Genomic DNA, 13,371 nt, shown 5'->3' on the forward strand with positions numbered 1-13,371 from the left:
GCATCGGGCAGCCTTACGCCCCAGGTTCTGCCTCACAGAGATCCTCCCAGGACTGTGATCTGAGGCCTTTCTTGGGTCATTCACAGAACTCTCCCTGAGTAAGGAGGAGCACTGAGATGGCCAAGCCTCCAGAGCTGGGGCTGGGCCTGGTGGGAAGGTGCTGGGTGGAGCAGTCCGCTAGACCTCCAGTCTGTACTCTGTGTGCCCCGCCTGAGCTCTTGGAGCCGCAGTCTCCTGTCTGGCTGAGGGAAAGAGATGGTTGTTGGGATAGGGGGAGGCCCTGAACTCAGAACCCTCCCATGATACTCCCACACTGGGTTTCCATTTGCCCCATGCAAGCAGTGCTAGGTCCGGCCCAGAATGCAGCTGGTAGTCCCTGTGTGGCTTGTCAACAGTCCACAGACAAGAAGGTCCACTCCAAAGGGGCCGGCCCAGCCGACCTGCCATCTGGAGTCAGGGAAGGAGGAGACAGATGGCCCACCCACCATACCAGGTGGTTTTGGGTCCCGATTGGCCAACGACAAAAGGCAGAAAGGAGGACACTCTTCCACAAGGGGAGGGAGTGTAGGAGAGAGCAGAGAGCCTGGCCTTACAGGGGAGATTACAGGCAGCAGATTCCCTCCCAGGAGCCCAAGCTCTCCCAGCTTCTGCTTCTCCTCTTTCCTAAGAAGACAAGGCTTCTCTCCCTGGCTAGGGCTGAGGTCATGCTCCCCCTGGCAGGAACTCAGACCATGTCTCTGCAAGAGCAGCTCAGCTGACCTCAGGCCCCTGTGCCTGGGAAGCAGCCAGTCTCACCCTGTGCGGGAGAGCACAGCAGCCCCACAGTGCTGAGCCAGCTGAGCACAGCTGGTCCCAGGCAGGGCGCCTCCCTCCGGCACTCTACTGGTCCCTCGCCCTGAGGTTACTCCTGGCTAGAGCTACTCCACATGTGTTCTTCCTATTTCCCCAGGAAAAGAAAGTCACCAGCCACACACACACACACACACACACACACACACACACACACACACACACACACACACACACACACACACACACACACACACACACACACACACACACACACACACACACACACACACACACACACACACACACACCCCACCCAGAGAGATTCAACTCATGTCTGCCCACCTCCCAGCTGTGAACTGAGTGGCAGTCAGGGAGGTACCTACACAATGACATACTCAGAAGCCACTGGACGGTGGCACCTGTGTACTCAGTGACGCTACAGATCTTACTGAGCACCTATGAGGCACTAGGCCCAGGTTCCAGGCTTTTGGCAACAAGTGAAAGCAAATGCTGTGCTTTCACGAAACTCCCAGCCTAGCGTGGGGGAGTCATTCAATTCTCAAGACCAACAGGTCAACTGGTAAATCAGTGTTAAGAGCCTATGAGAGAGAAGAGATGAAAGAGAAAGAAGGTATATATGGAGGAGGTAGAGGGTGAGGCAGTGGGTGGAGGGAACAAGATTCAATTTTGGACCAGAGAGGGAAGAAAAAAAAAAAGGAAGGAAGAAGACAGTTCTGTTAAGGGGAGAGTGTGCTGGGCTGTAGAAGAAATGCAAAAGCCCTGCAGCAGTGTGCTTGAACAGAGGGAGCAGGAAGAACAGCAAGAGGCCATGGTAGACAAGGTACATGAGTCTCGGTGCTTCCTAGCGATGGCTTTCATGTTTATTTGGCACAAGGTAAGAAGCTAGTGGAAGGAGGGGTGGGAAGGTGGCTCAGTGGTGGTAGAGTGCTTGCCTTGCATGCATGAGGCCCTGAGTTCGATTCCTCAGCACCACATCAGCAGAAAAAGCTGGAAGTGGCGCTGTGGCTCAAGTGGTAGAGTGCTAGCCTTGAGCTGAAGAACTGAAGCACAGCATCCAGGCCCAGAGTTCAGCCCCCACAACCCACCAAAAAAAAGAAGTAGTAGTGGAAGGTTCTGAGCAAGTAGACAGATCTCGCTGTATTCCCCTCTGGCTTCTGGGGGAAGCAAAAGCAGGGAACCCATTGCCATTTCTATGTGAAAGCCAGCAGGATGGAGGCAGTGGAGGTGGTGAGAAGAGACCACATTGCAGATAAACACTGCACACAAAATGGAAAGGAAGTAGCGGTGGCAGAAGACCTGGCTGGCCACGTCAGCTCCCCTTGTTAATGACCAAAGTTGCCATCAATCAGACACCTTGGTGCCTGCTCTCTACTGGGCACCTGCTCTCCACTCGGCCCCTGTAATGCTCAGATACATACAGGGAGGAGCCACAGAGACCAGGGTCCAGATTCCAACCTGGAAGAAGAGGCCTGTACACAAGCCAGGAGGTAGGGTTGCTGGGCAAGGAGGGACCAGAGGGAGTGCCCTGTTGTGGTCTCCAATACACTTTTGTAAAGTGAGGAGCATGCACGAATGGTTTCTGAGCCACTTTTATGCATCTGAGACCACATCTAGTGCCCTGTTCTGTGAGCTCTGCCCTGACATGCTCCAGCCCAGCCAGCCTTCTCAGATGCAATGGATTTTACTGGGCTTCGGCTGTGACTTAGTGCTAATGGGGTCTTGAAGGGTCACTAAATGCAAATCATTCCAGGCAGAGAAAGGCAAAGCCAGCTCGGAGTCATGCTGGTTCCTGAACTCCTCCAGCCCTCTCCCAGCAGGCCTAGGTACTAGGTGCAGGTGTGTGGAATGTAAAGGCCTTGGTAGCTTTCCCAAGCTCTTACAAGGGTCAGACCTCAGCAGTCTATCAGTGTGGTCCTCACTAACACGAGACCCTGGAGGGGCCGCGTGTGGCTTCTCCTAAGTGGCCACGAAGAGTGCCTTGTGAGGCTGGATAACAGACCCTGGGCTAGCCCAGTGATAACCAGGGAAGATGCAGACTCCTGCAGGTAAGCCCATCTGGCAGGTCCTAAGAGTGTGGCCAAGGCAACCGCTGCTCCCTGCAGGGGAAGCTCACTTTGGATAGCTGGGGTTGGGAAGAGGGCTGGGTTGGAGGTGGTTTTGCTCATGGTATTAAACATAGCTGCCTCCCTGCCCCATCCTCACCACGACTTGATCGGAGGGTGGCCCCAGGGTAGCGGCCACCATGGCCCACCACCTGCCAGCAGGCTGCGCCTTCTTTCTCCCTCATCTCTCACTCTTCACATTCTAACTACCGCAACTCTCGCCTCTCTCTGCACTTCTCTTTGGAGGCTATCTTTGCTATCCTGGCCCTCACTCCAGCCTTACCCACTTGTGGAAACTGCCGCCCCTTGCTGGGTGGAGGCAAAAGGAATGTGGAGCAGAGCCCAGCAGGGCAGCTGAAGCACACTTGGCATTATCTAGCACGCAGCCGCCTTTCTCCCCGGCTCTCCTCTTGTGAGTAAATGTCCAGGGCTCATGCTCCCATGCACCATGACCCAGATTGGATCATCTCCCAGAGCTCCACTCTTGGGCACTCTGATCTCAAGGTGGATGCCCTGTCCACAGCCCACCTGTACACCAGGCCTCGAAGAAGGTCAAAGGGATGAAAGCTGCTAGGGGCTCACCAGTTCAGGGCTGAAGGTCCTACATGCTATGGAGTCGGCTCCCTGGTTGGCGAGGCTTCTCCTTAGGATCATCACCATGGTAAGGACCTCAGGCACTGGGCTGCATCCCAGGGTAGGCACGAGCCATCTTCAGGAGGGCAGCCCTGGGCCGTGGTGACACCTGGGCACCCCCAGGGAATGTTGTCAGTAGAAACAGCTCCCCATCAGTCACTCACTCTCAGGATGAGGCTCTTCTGGGAAATGGCCAAGTGTGGTCAACTACCTGGTAAGACAAAAGACAGGCAACAAGTTCAGGACCAGGGAAGAAGAGAGTGGAACCAGGGACCCACTGGGAACTAAAGGAGGTACATTCTGGGAGGCCACCGAGGCTCAGATAACCCTCTAAGAGCAACCCCTCCCCCCCAGCCTTGGAGCACCCCAAAGCCAACGGGTACAACAGTACACAGGGGTCCGCTCATGTGACCCCCGAAAGGTCCTGAGTTTGGGTAGCTAGCAATCTAGCATGCTCAAGATGTATGACATCTTACCACCAACCTAACTTTCAGTGTACTTTGAACACACACCGGGACAAGTTCACATAGGCTGAGGGTAAAAACACACCTCACCCCATCCCATGTCCAAACCCAAACGGTCAGCCCTCCATAGCCACTGGCAGCTGACAGGGGCCCAGTCAGGACACGCGCAGGTTCTCCTTCTCCACATAGGAACAAAAGTGAGTGGAGGCCCGAAAGGCAAATAAAGTTTTCTACCATCCTTACATCCTTAGCTCATGTAATAAAGGTGTTTATTGTTTTATTAAAAAAAAAAAAAGTGACTGGAAGCTGGGCACCAGAGGCTCCACCTGTAAATGCTAGTCATTCACAAGGTGACCAGGACAGAGGTCTGTGAGGCTTACTCTCTATTGTAATCAGCAGAAAGCTGGGCTGGAGGCATGGCTCAAGTGATAAAGCAAATAGACCAAGCAAGCACAGGCTGAGTTCACTCCTCAGTAATGGGAAGCAGAGGGGAAGAGGCAACGGAAGAATCAGAGATGTCTACCTAGAGGCCGTGCCACATTTGACATCAACCTATTTTCAACACTGGAGGTCTCTTCCCCAGTAACCTTCCAGCAGTGACTGGACCCTCAGCATTGCTGTTGTGCACAGCTGCTCAACAGTCCGCCTGACCAACCACCATTTCCCACTAAGCAGAGGCAAAAAAGGGAGCAGGCTTCAGCAGAGGTTTAAAAGATCATGCCTTATAATTACTCCGATACTCCATCCCTCTTCTCCCCACCCTTCTGTGGTTAAACCTCCAAATGCACATAATACAAGAGATCCAAAGAGCACCATCAGAAAACAAAAATTATACCAGTAATGGCAATAAACAAATAGAAAGGTAGCCCCTAATCTGAAATTAAAAACAAACAGTTCAGCGTTGGAAAATGCTTTAGAATCTTCTGTTCTGTGTAAAAATTAATTACACCCTGGTATTTACTTGCCATCCAGATTGTAAATCATATTTTCCTGTTTACTTCGATTAGACTTTACAGTGGGTGTTATTGAAATTGCTCAATTACAGGCCAGCTGGCAAGCACAAGAAAATTACCTTCTACTGTTCTTCGAAAACAAGGTTCACCCAAAGTGCAAACTCAGGGAAGGGGAGGAGGGAAATCAATCCATTTCCAAAACCTGACTGTTGGGGAAGGGAGGCACAGGGGGGCCAGAGTCCCCAGTAACACCAAGACACCGACACCTGACAGGTCTTAACAGCTCATCAACCTACAACCGGCACGTGCTAACTAAGTGTGGTCAACTCAGTCCACTCTTCCAGGGACTGGACAAGTCGCAGGCCCTGGTCAGGGGCAGGCCAGGAGGGGAGCTTGGACTCAGCCCTCAAAAGGGCCCTTCCTTTGTGCCATCTTAGCAAGGGAGGCATAGAAACCATGGTCTTTCTGGGTGTAAGCCTCAACTCAGTTCTAGGGCAGCCAGCCACTGGCACCATGTCTGAGAAGTAACGCCTCCTCCCCTCCCTTCTCTAAGGAGGCAGACAGGTTCCGTAGTTTCAAGCTCAGAGCTACAGTCAAGCACACCTGAGTTCCTCTTGAAATACACTGTCCCCTCAAACGTTGCCAAGTGCTTTATCTCTGTGCCTCAGCTCCTCTCAGTAAATAGAGACGATACTGCCTGCCTCATCAGGTTGTAGTAGCCTAGGAAGCAGAAACCACACCTTCTGCTTGGTGCCTCTCCTCTGAGAAGTGCTGTCAACAGTGGCTACTGCTGTTGGGGGGGGGCGAGGGGGAGCCCAGATCCTTTCCTCAGCAATGGACACCCAGTCAGTCTTCCTCTCCAATTTGTTTAAATTCCATCAAAAAGGTCTGGCTGTATGATGGCCCTTCCCTCTGGTGAAACAGTAGGAGGCCGGTAAGAGTGATGCTGTGGAAGTCTGTTGCCATGGAAACACATCAGCCCCTCCAGTCACAGCGCTGCACAAAGCCGGAAGCCGGGCTGAAGGAGTGATGGGGCCTCCAGGCTCACGCCAGCTCCATCTCCACAGCAGCCTCTGCAAAAGGCTGCCGAAGCGGCATGAGGGGTAACAGACACGCACAACAGCACCCCGAGCTCCTGGGTACCTGGAAGCCAGCGGTGATCACGGGCCCCAGAGGAAGGGGGAGGTGTGGCACCCAGCAGTCGTGCTCTCTCGGGGAACTGGCAAGAAGGCTGTGAAGTAGGCACTACTCACACTGAGGGCAGAGGAAGGGGGTGCTGGAGGCACGGGGCCCAAGGCGTATGGCACCGCCGCTAGAGCGGGGACAACCTGGGTGGTTAAACGACAGTGTAGCTGTGCGAGGGAACTGCGTGTGGACTTTTTAAAAAATCCCAACTTGACAGCGGGGAACAGCATTCACTGGGAGGCGGCTGCACGGAGGACGTGGGGGCAACAGAACAGACACTGGAGTTCTGAGGCCGCTTCAATCAACTTTTTCTGCACCTTTACACCACCAAGCACAGTGCCTTGCACAGAAGAAGCACCCAATACACAAGTCTGGAACTGGGTAAATCACAGCCACATCTGAATCCTCACATTCTCAGACCAGCAGAGCCTGGATTTCCCTGGGATCCACGGCAGAGGTCTGGACCAGCTTCACTGAGGAGTGCAGGTACCCACCCAGCGACACAGATAAATCTAATAACCAGGCCAGCATCTTCTCAGAGAAGAACTAGGTGTGGTCCTGAAAGGGCCAGTAACTGGGGGGAAACCCAAAGGACACTGGTTGGGTACGGACCCTGCCTTGCCTACTGGGTTCTCTCTGCGCCTACACGAAAAGGATGGCTTCTATCACTGAGCACTGCTGTGGTTTGGGTGTGGCTTGTCTCCCAAGGGTTCCGGTGTGGGAAGCCTGGTCCCCAGTGCGGGCTGTTCACAGGTGGTAGGGCCCTGAGAGTGTGGGGTTAGGTGGGGGGAATGAGACCTCACAGGATACTGCTCTCCGTCTCACAAGCCTGGCCAACACACCCAACCACTCCAGCCTTCTGTCCCACCATGTGCTCATCTGCTGTGTGGCCTTCTCCAGAGCTTGCCTGTTGCTGCCACCATGTCCTCAAAGTCCAGAACCAGAAGCTAAATAAACCTCTCTTCTTTATAAAATCACCCAGCCTGTTGTTCTGTTATAGTAGTAGAAAATCAACTAAGCAGCTAAGGCAGGTCTGACAGTTCTCATTTTATAGCCATATGCACAGCAATTCACCAGAGTCTAGGATCTTCAACCCTGGTGAGACAGGCCCCAGGCCTGTGCTTCCCATCAGTGCCCACTTCTCCATCCCAAATGCACCCTCAAACACCCACTCGGACAACTACCACGTGGTCCAGCCTTCACATTCCTGAGCATTTATCCCAGAGAAATGAACACGTACATAGGTTCACACAAAAGACCTTCACACAATTGCTTTATCTGTAACAACCCAAACCAGGAAAACCCAGATGTTCTTCACTGAGTGAATGGTTAAATGCACCCTGGCTCCTGTTCTAAAGAACACTGCTCAGCCATAAAAGGAATGAACTCTAATATACACCAGGACTCGGGGGAAAACACTCTCCAAACAATTCTGCTGAGTAGAAAAGAAACCAACTCAAAGGCGAACGGTTGTACGATTCTGTGTGCATTGTATTCTTGAAATGACAGAGTAACAGAATCGGAAAACAGAGGTTGTTCTGGTTTGGGATGGGGTGTGGTTAGAATGGTCTGAAGCTTGACTGTTCCCCTGTTTGTTCATTTCCTGCTTCTGATGTCGTCACTACAGTTGTAAAACATAATACCCCAGATTTCTCTGTACTATTTCTCATAGCTACATGAATGTAAAGTGGTCTCAACGTTAAAAAAAAATTAAATAAACCCCATTTGATGTGTGCATTTGTCAAAACCCATAGAACTAAATAACCAAAAGAGTAAATGGCACTGGAGACAAAAGAAAACGTAACAAAACAAAAAATCAAATTCCCGCCACCTGCACTGGGAAGACAGCATGGAAAAGGAGCAGAAGCTATGGGGTTTGGCAGCCATGGCCTTCACTGAAGTTATCTGCTTTGGTGTCCTCATCTGTCAAGTAGGAACAGTAACATTTTTGCCCTGGGCACTGTGATTGTAATGTAAGAAAATGAAAGAGTTGGGGCTGGGAAGGTGGCTCGGTGGTAGAGTGCTTGCCTTGCATGCATGAGGCCCTGGGTTTGATTCCTCAGCATCACAAAAGCAGAAAAAACCAGAAGTGGCACTGTAGCTCAAATGGTAGAACGCTAATCTTGAGCTGAAGAGCTGAGGAACAGCACCCAGGCCCACCACCGACAAAGGGGGGGGGGGGGGGGGCGGGGAGGAGAGAGAAGAGAAAGGAAGAGAAAGAAAGAGAGAAAGGAAGAGAAAGAAAGAAAGAAAGAAAGAAAGAAAGAAAGAAAGAAAGAAAGAAAGAAAGAAAGAAAGAAAGAAAGAAAGAAAGAAAGAAAGAAAGAAAGAAAGAAAGAAAGAAAGTTTGCCACAGGGAAGCCAGGGAAGGACACAGATGTTGGTGGCTTCCAGTCCCCTCTGCATGAAGTACAATTGTGGGCAGCAAGCCTTGCCTTTGGACATGGTCCCAGCATCGCCAGTGCAGTTCCTTACTCTGGACTCAAATCCTCCATTGGCAATGCTCAGCGCTCACCTCTGCTGTGACTCCCTGGGCAGTGTTGATAAAGGCCTCCACTAGGACTCCAGACACCACCTGGCACCACCTGGCTACCCAGCATCTGGGAAAGTCGCCCCTTAGTCGACACCTCAACAAACATGGGGACACAGCGATCACCTGCAGACTCTCCCCTGCTCCCTGGGTGCCAACGTGGTGGCAGAGGCGCCTACGCACCCCCAAGGGCTCTTCTCACAAGAACGGCTATAAGCTGGGTGTGTTGGTACATGTCTGTAAACGTAGCCCTCAGGAGGCTAAGGCAGGAGGAACGCAAGCACAAACACAGCCTGGGCTACATAGCAGGATGCTGTCAAACAACAAAAGAACGACTCAAGCTCCTCAGCACTATACCCAAAGCAAGGCCTACAGCCCAAGAGCCCCAGGGGTCAGCGCCGCAGCACCCCACACAGCTCACCACCAGCTCACGGGGCCTTCCTCAGCTGCACGTCCAGATACAGCCCTCCAACCTCATCTCCCAGAGCATCAACCTCAGGCTGGGCTTTCTTAACTCTCACCTTCTGTGAGTAGCCCACTTCCTAGATGGGAAGACTGAGACTCCAAAAAATTAAACCATTTGCCAGCATCCTATCTAGCATGGCAGGGCTGGTACGACATGCACGCCTGCCTCCTCAGGATGCTCCTGACCACACAGGGACAGCTCTGCTCTCTCTCACCAGCCCTTCCTAAACATGAAATGCTCTTGCTTTTTTCGTTCTGCAATCTTCAGTGAGCCTTCACAGTTTGCACACCACGAACAGGGCTGTGAAATTACCTTGTGGTCTGCAGCTCTGGGCTTCTGGAGAAGGGGAAGAGCTCCACTGGGCCTTCCATGTCAGAGGAGGAATGGGTGCTACGAGTGTGAACACCATAAGGAAGTTCTGCAAATGCTATACTTCCAGAAGCATCTGCAGAAGGCTTCCATGGTGCATTCGGAAGATCTCTCCCTGTAAAAGAAAACTGACTGCACTGGAAATGGTTGGGACAACCAAGCCTTCCTTCCGTCGATGCCTTTATCCTGTCTGTACCACTTGTTATGTCAGTTTTATAGAAATATTTTAATACCTTAAAAACAAGACTCTGACCAAAACCTACACACGAACTTGGATACTGAGTGATTTTTCTGGTAGCAAGTCCCTGCTGTCAGAGCTTGCATTTCCTCCTCCGTCCCGTCAGGCAGAGGAAGTGGAAAGGGAGTGGCCAGCCCACAAGGCTGTCAAGAAGGCTCTATGCACTTTTAAACTTCCATGCCACACTCATCTGCATGCAGGACCTACAAGCAAATTTATGAACATTCGGGGAAGTGCAACTCTCCACGGGAAACGTTGTCTTCTGCCAGATTCTGTGACAAATCAAACCCTTCCCACCCTGCAGGCCTGGAGATGTCCTTCCCTTGTGTAAGGAAGCCATGTGTGTCTGAAGGGTAACAGTGAAAAACCACTTAGGCACTGATCCAGAGCTCTACTTTCCCACTCTGACCTGACACTGGAACCGGTTCTGAGAATGTGTCTCCCACTACCGTGGACATGTCAACCAACTCCCTCATCCCTGGGTCCTGGGAACTACTGAAAAGCCATTGATAAAAGACAGAAAAACAGAGACAAGTGAAGCTCTTTACTCAATAACTAACATTAAGGACACAATACCAAATGTCATGGTCTTATGGATGACTCTATAATAGAGGCAGCATTTAGAGGAAAAAGCACTCTCTCTCTCTGTGTCACACACACACACACACACACACTTCCTAGCTTTTTTTTTTTTTTTAGTCGGTCGTGGGTCCTGAACTCTGGGCCTGGGGGCTATTCCTCAGCTCTTCAGCTCAAGGCTAGCACTCTACCACTTGAGCCACAGCGCCACTTCCAGCTTTTTCTGCTTATGTGGTGCTGAGGAATCAAACCCAGGGCCTCATACACACAAGGCAAGAACTCTACCTCTGAACCACCTTCCCAGCCCACATTTTCCTAGTTCTTGGTCTCTACTTGCAGAAATACAGTGACAAAGAGTCTAACTTTCAGAACCAGATGCCAGTGGCTCACCCGTTCAATCCTAGCTACTCAGGAGGCTGAAATCTGAGGATCAAGTTTCAAAACCAGCTTGGGCAAAAAAAAGTCCACGCATGCTTATCTCCAATTAACCTGCCTAGAGGTGTGGCTCAAGTACTAGAGCACCTGCCTTGAGGGAACACACACGCACACACACATGCACACACACACACACACACACACACACACACACACACACACACACACACACAAGCCAACCTTTCCCCTCAGAAGGGATCAGCACAGGAAATGTGCCAGGCCCTGGATTTACTGCATCTTCACAGTATCCCTACAGAAGGGCACTGTGCTTACTCTATTTTCCAGGGAAGGAAACTGAAGCCAAGACCAAAGTCACCCAGTTGTGAACAAGCCACAAAGATTCAACCTAAGTCAGCAGAACTCCAAAGGCTCTGTCTCAGGCACTAGACTTTTCTATTCCTGGAACCATGATGTGCTTTGTGAGAATCTCAGTTTGCAATGCACCACCTCTGGAATACAGCTCATCCCGAGCAGTGCCAGGCCAGACATCAGCCTTCCAGAACTTACATTCAAACACCCATCCCAACCCATCTCCCCTGTGCAGCCTAGGTGAGAATGTGCTTCAGTATGCCTCTAGCCTGGGCACTGAGCCTGGCCCTAGCAGGAACTCATAGTGACTATCTGCTCAGGCAGAAGCAAAACTGGAGAGAGTGATGGCCTCCACTCTGGACGCTGCACTTCCAGCCAGTCCTGGCTGAGCTGCATGACCCTGGGCAAGCTGCTAACTGTGCTAAGCTCATTTACTTCCATTGTCACATATAAGACACAATCCTTCTGCTGACCTCAAGTACAATGAACCCCAGGAAGTCGTGTCCTGTAAGGTTAGGGCACTAGAAAAATGTGTCTAGAAGTACAGAAACCCCTAGATAAGTATGATTCTTAGCAGAATAAGTACTTAACTGAGAGAGAGTTGCTTGCTGCAAGAATAAAGCACATGCAGTCTTTAGAGAATACACTCGCCCCTCCCTGTCCCTTGCTCCAGAATAAGGCAGCAAGTATTTGCAGGTGCTTCCTTCTATAACTGATGCGCATATGTTCCTTGGCCTAGTTTTCTGCAGATAGTGAAAGGCCACGAGAGGCCCACATTTGGAGGAAGACTACCAGCACTATACATGATTAGAGAGGAATCTCATCTGTGCCCTCGGATGAAAAACAGGGCTCAGAGTCCCTAATGGGTGTGTCTTAATGGGGGCAGACAACAAAACACAACAGTAAAATGAGCTGCTAAAGCAATCTGGGACTGTGTTCTCCAGGGCTTTCCAAAGGCTCTCTACCCGTGGGGCAGGGCTTTTCTGCTTTTTTTTTTTTTTTTTGGGGGGGGGGTGGGTGTCCGGTCGCGGGGCCTGAACTCTGGCCCTGGGTACTCTCCCTCAGCTCTTCAGCTCAAGGCTACTAGCACTCTACCACTTGAGCCACAGCGCCACTTCCGGCTTTTTTCTTTTTGCTTATGTGGTGCTGAGGAATCAAACCCAGGGCCTCAGGCATGCAAGGCAAGCGCTCTACCACTGAGCCACCTTCCCAGCCCTGCTTTTCTGCCTTTTGAGGGGAGGTAAAGGAATGACATTATCAGAGATGGGGACAAGACAACCTATGTTGTTCTTAAAACTGAGACCAACTGGATGCCTGGCTTGTCAAGGGCCCATCTGCCAATGAGAAACAATCAAAAGACAAGTTTCCTATCAGCACTCAGTAATTCCTGCCACAGTTCATGTAAGACAAGTTTCCTATAAGCACTCAATAATTCCTGCCACCATTCATGTCTTTAGTCCACCACACACTGGAAAAGAAGACCTTGCTGCAGATGAGAATTTGCTGAACAAACTCAAAAGGAAGGAAATGGGGGACGGGAGATGGGTGAGCTAATACTTACTGAGGATGTGAAGCTAGATGCTGCCTTCTCCTCAGAAGCGGGGTGAGGGAAAGGGTGAGCAGAGAACCAGAGTATGTGAGAGGGCAGCAAGAGGCCCCGGAGATAATCTACTGAGTCCCTAAGCCACTTAGCCTAAGACAACCATGACCTCTTCCTTCAGCCAGACCTACTTACAAATGTAGCAAACTTAACCAGCCCTTGACTTAAAAGTAAGAGATGAGATTTGGGAATATTGAAAACAAAACTAAAAACGGAGAAGCCCAAACAAGAGGCTGCATTGCCTACGAACAGAATGAATCTCAGGCGCGTGTGTTCTCGCAGTCAATGCACTGACCAGCGGCACCCACCCTCCACTCACTTCCCTTTCTCAGCTGCCAGAGGGGAGATGTGAGCGTCCAAGTGCAACCACATACCTGTCATATGGCTTTAACTAGGTCATTATGCCTCTTGGCACCTCAAGTGTCCCTCCTATGCACAGAGGAACCCCAGACCTGTCCTAGAACAACTACTATAGTAGGCTGTGTGCTACTCAAAGCTCAAAGCTGGCCTGCCGTGTTCAAAGCCTCAGGAAGCCAGATCACAGCAAAGGCCAGATTCTCACTTGCTGCCACAGTGGCTTGGATGTGACTTTCTGGGCCGGAGAAGGAGACCTTCTGGATCTTCTCAGGGAAGGGATAGGGGTAAGGCAGTACAGCAGGGCCAGTCCCACCTCATCAGTCCATGAACTGAGGAGG

General features: G+C 51.3%; 1 protein-coding gene across 4 annotated transcripts in view; it reads right to left on the reverse strand.

Moving 5' to 3' along the window:
- Fam53b (family with sequence similarity 53 member B) overlaps nt 1-13,371 on the reverse strand; it is a 106,800-nt gene that overhangs the window by 67,303 nt on the left and 26,126 nt on the right. For 2 of the 4 annotated variants that reach the window (XM_042701370.1, XM_042701369.1), the window contains exon 2: nt 3,498-3,759. In XM_042701370.1, the coding sequence (XP_042557304.1) occupies nt 3,498-3,575 (78 nt within the window). In that variant the 5' untranslated portion in view covers nt 3,576-3,759. Of the gene's footprint in view, nt 1-3,443; nt 3,760-11,493; nt 11,498-13,371 lie in introns of those variants that run through there. The other 2 variants (XM_042701371.1, XM_042701372.1) reach the window with 2 other exon arrangements.

Source organism: Dipodomys spectabilis, unplaced genomic scaffold (assembly GCF_019054845.1).
Source record: "Dipodomys spectabilis isolate Male_0828 unplaced genomic scaffold, ASM1905484v1 ptg000289l, whole genome shotgun sequence".
In the NCBI taxonomy this organism is placed as follows: Eukaryota; Metazoa; Chordata; class Mammalia; order Rodentia; family Heteromyidae; genus Dipodomys; species Dipodomys spectabilis.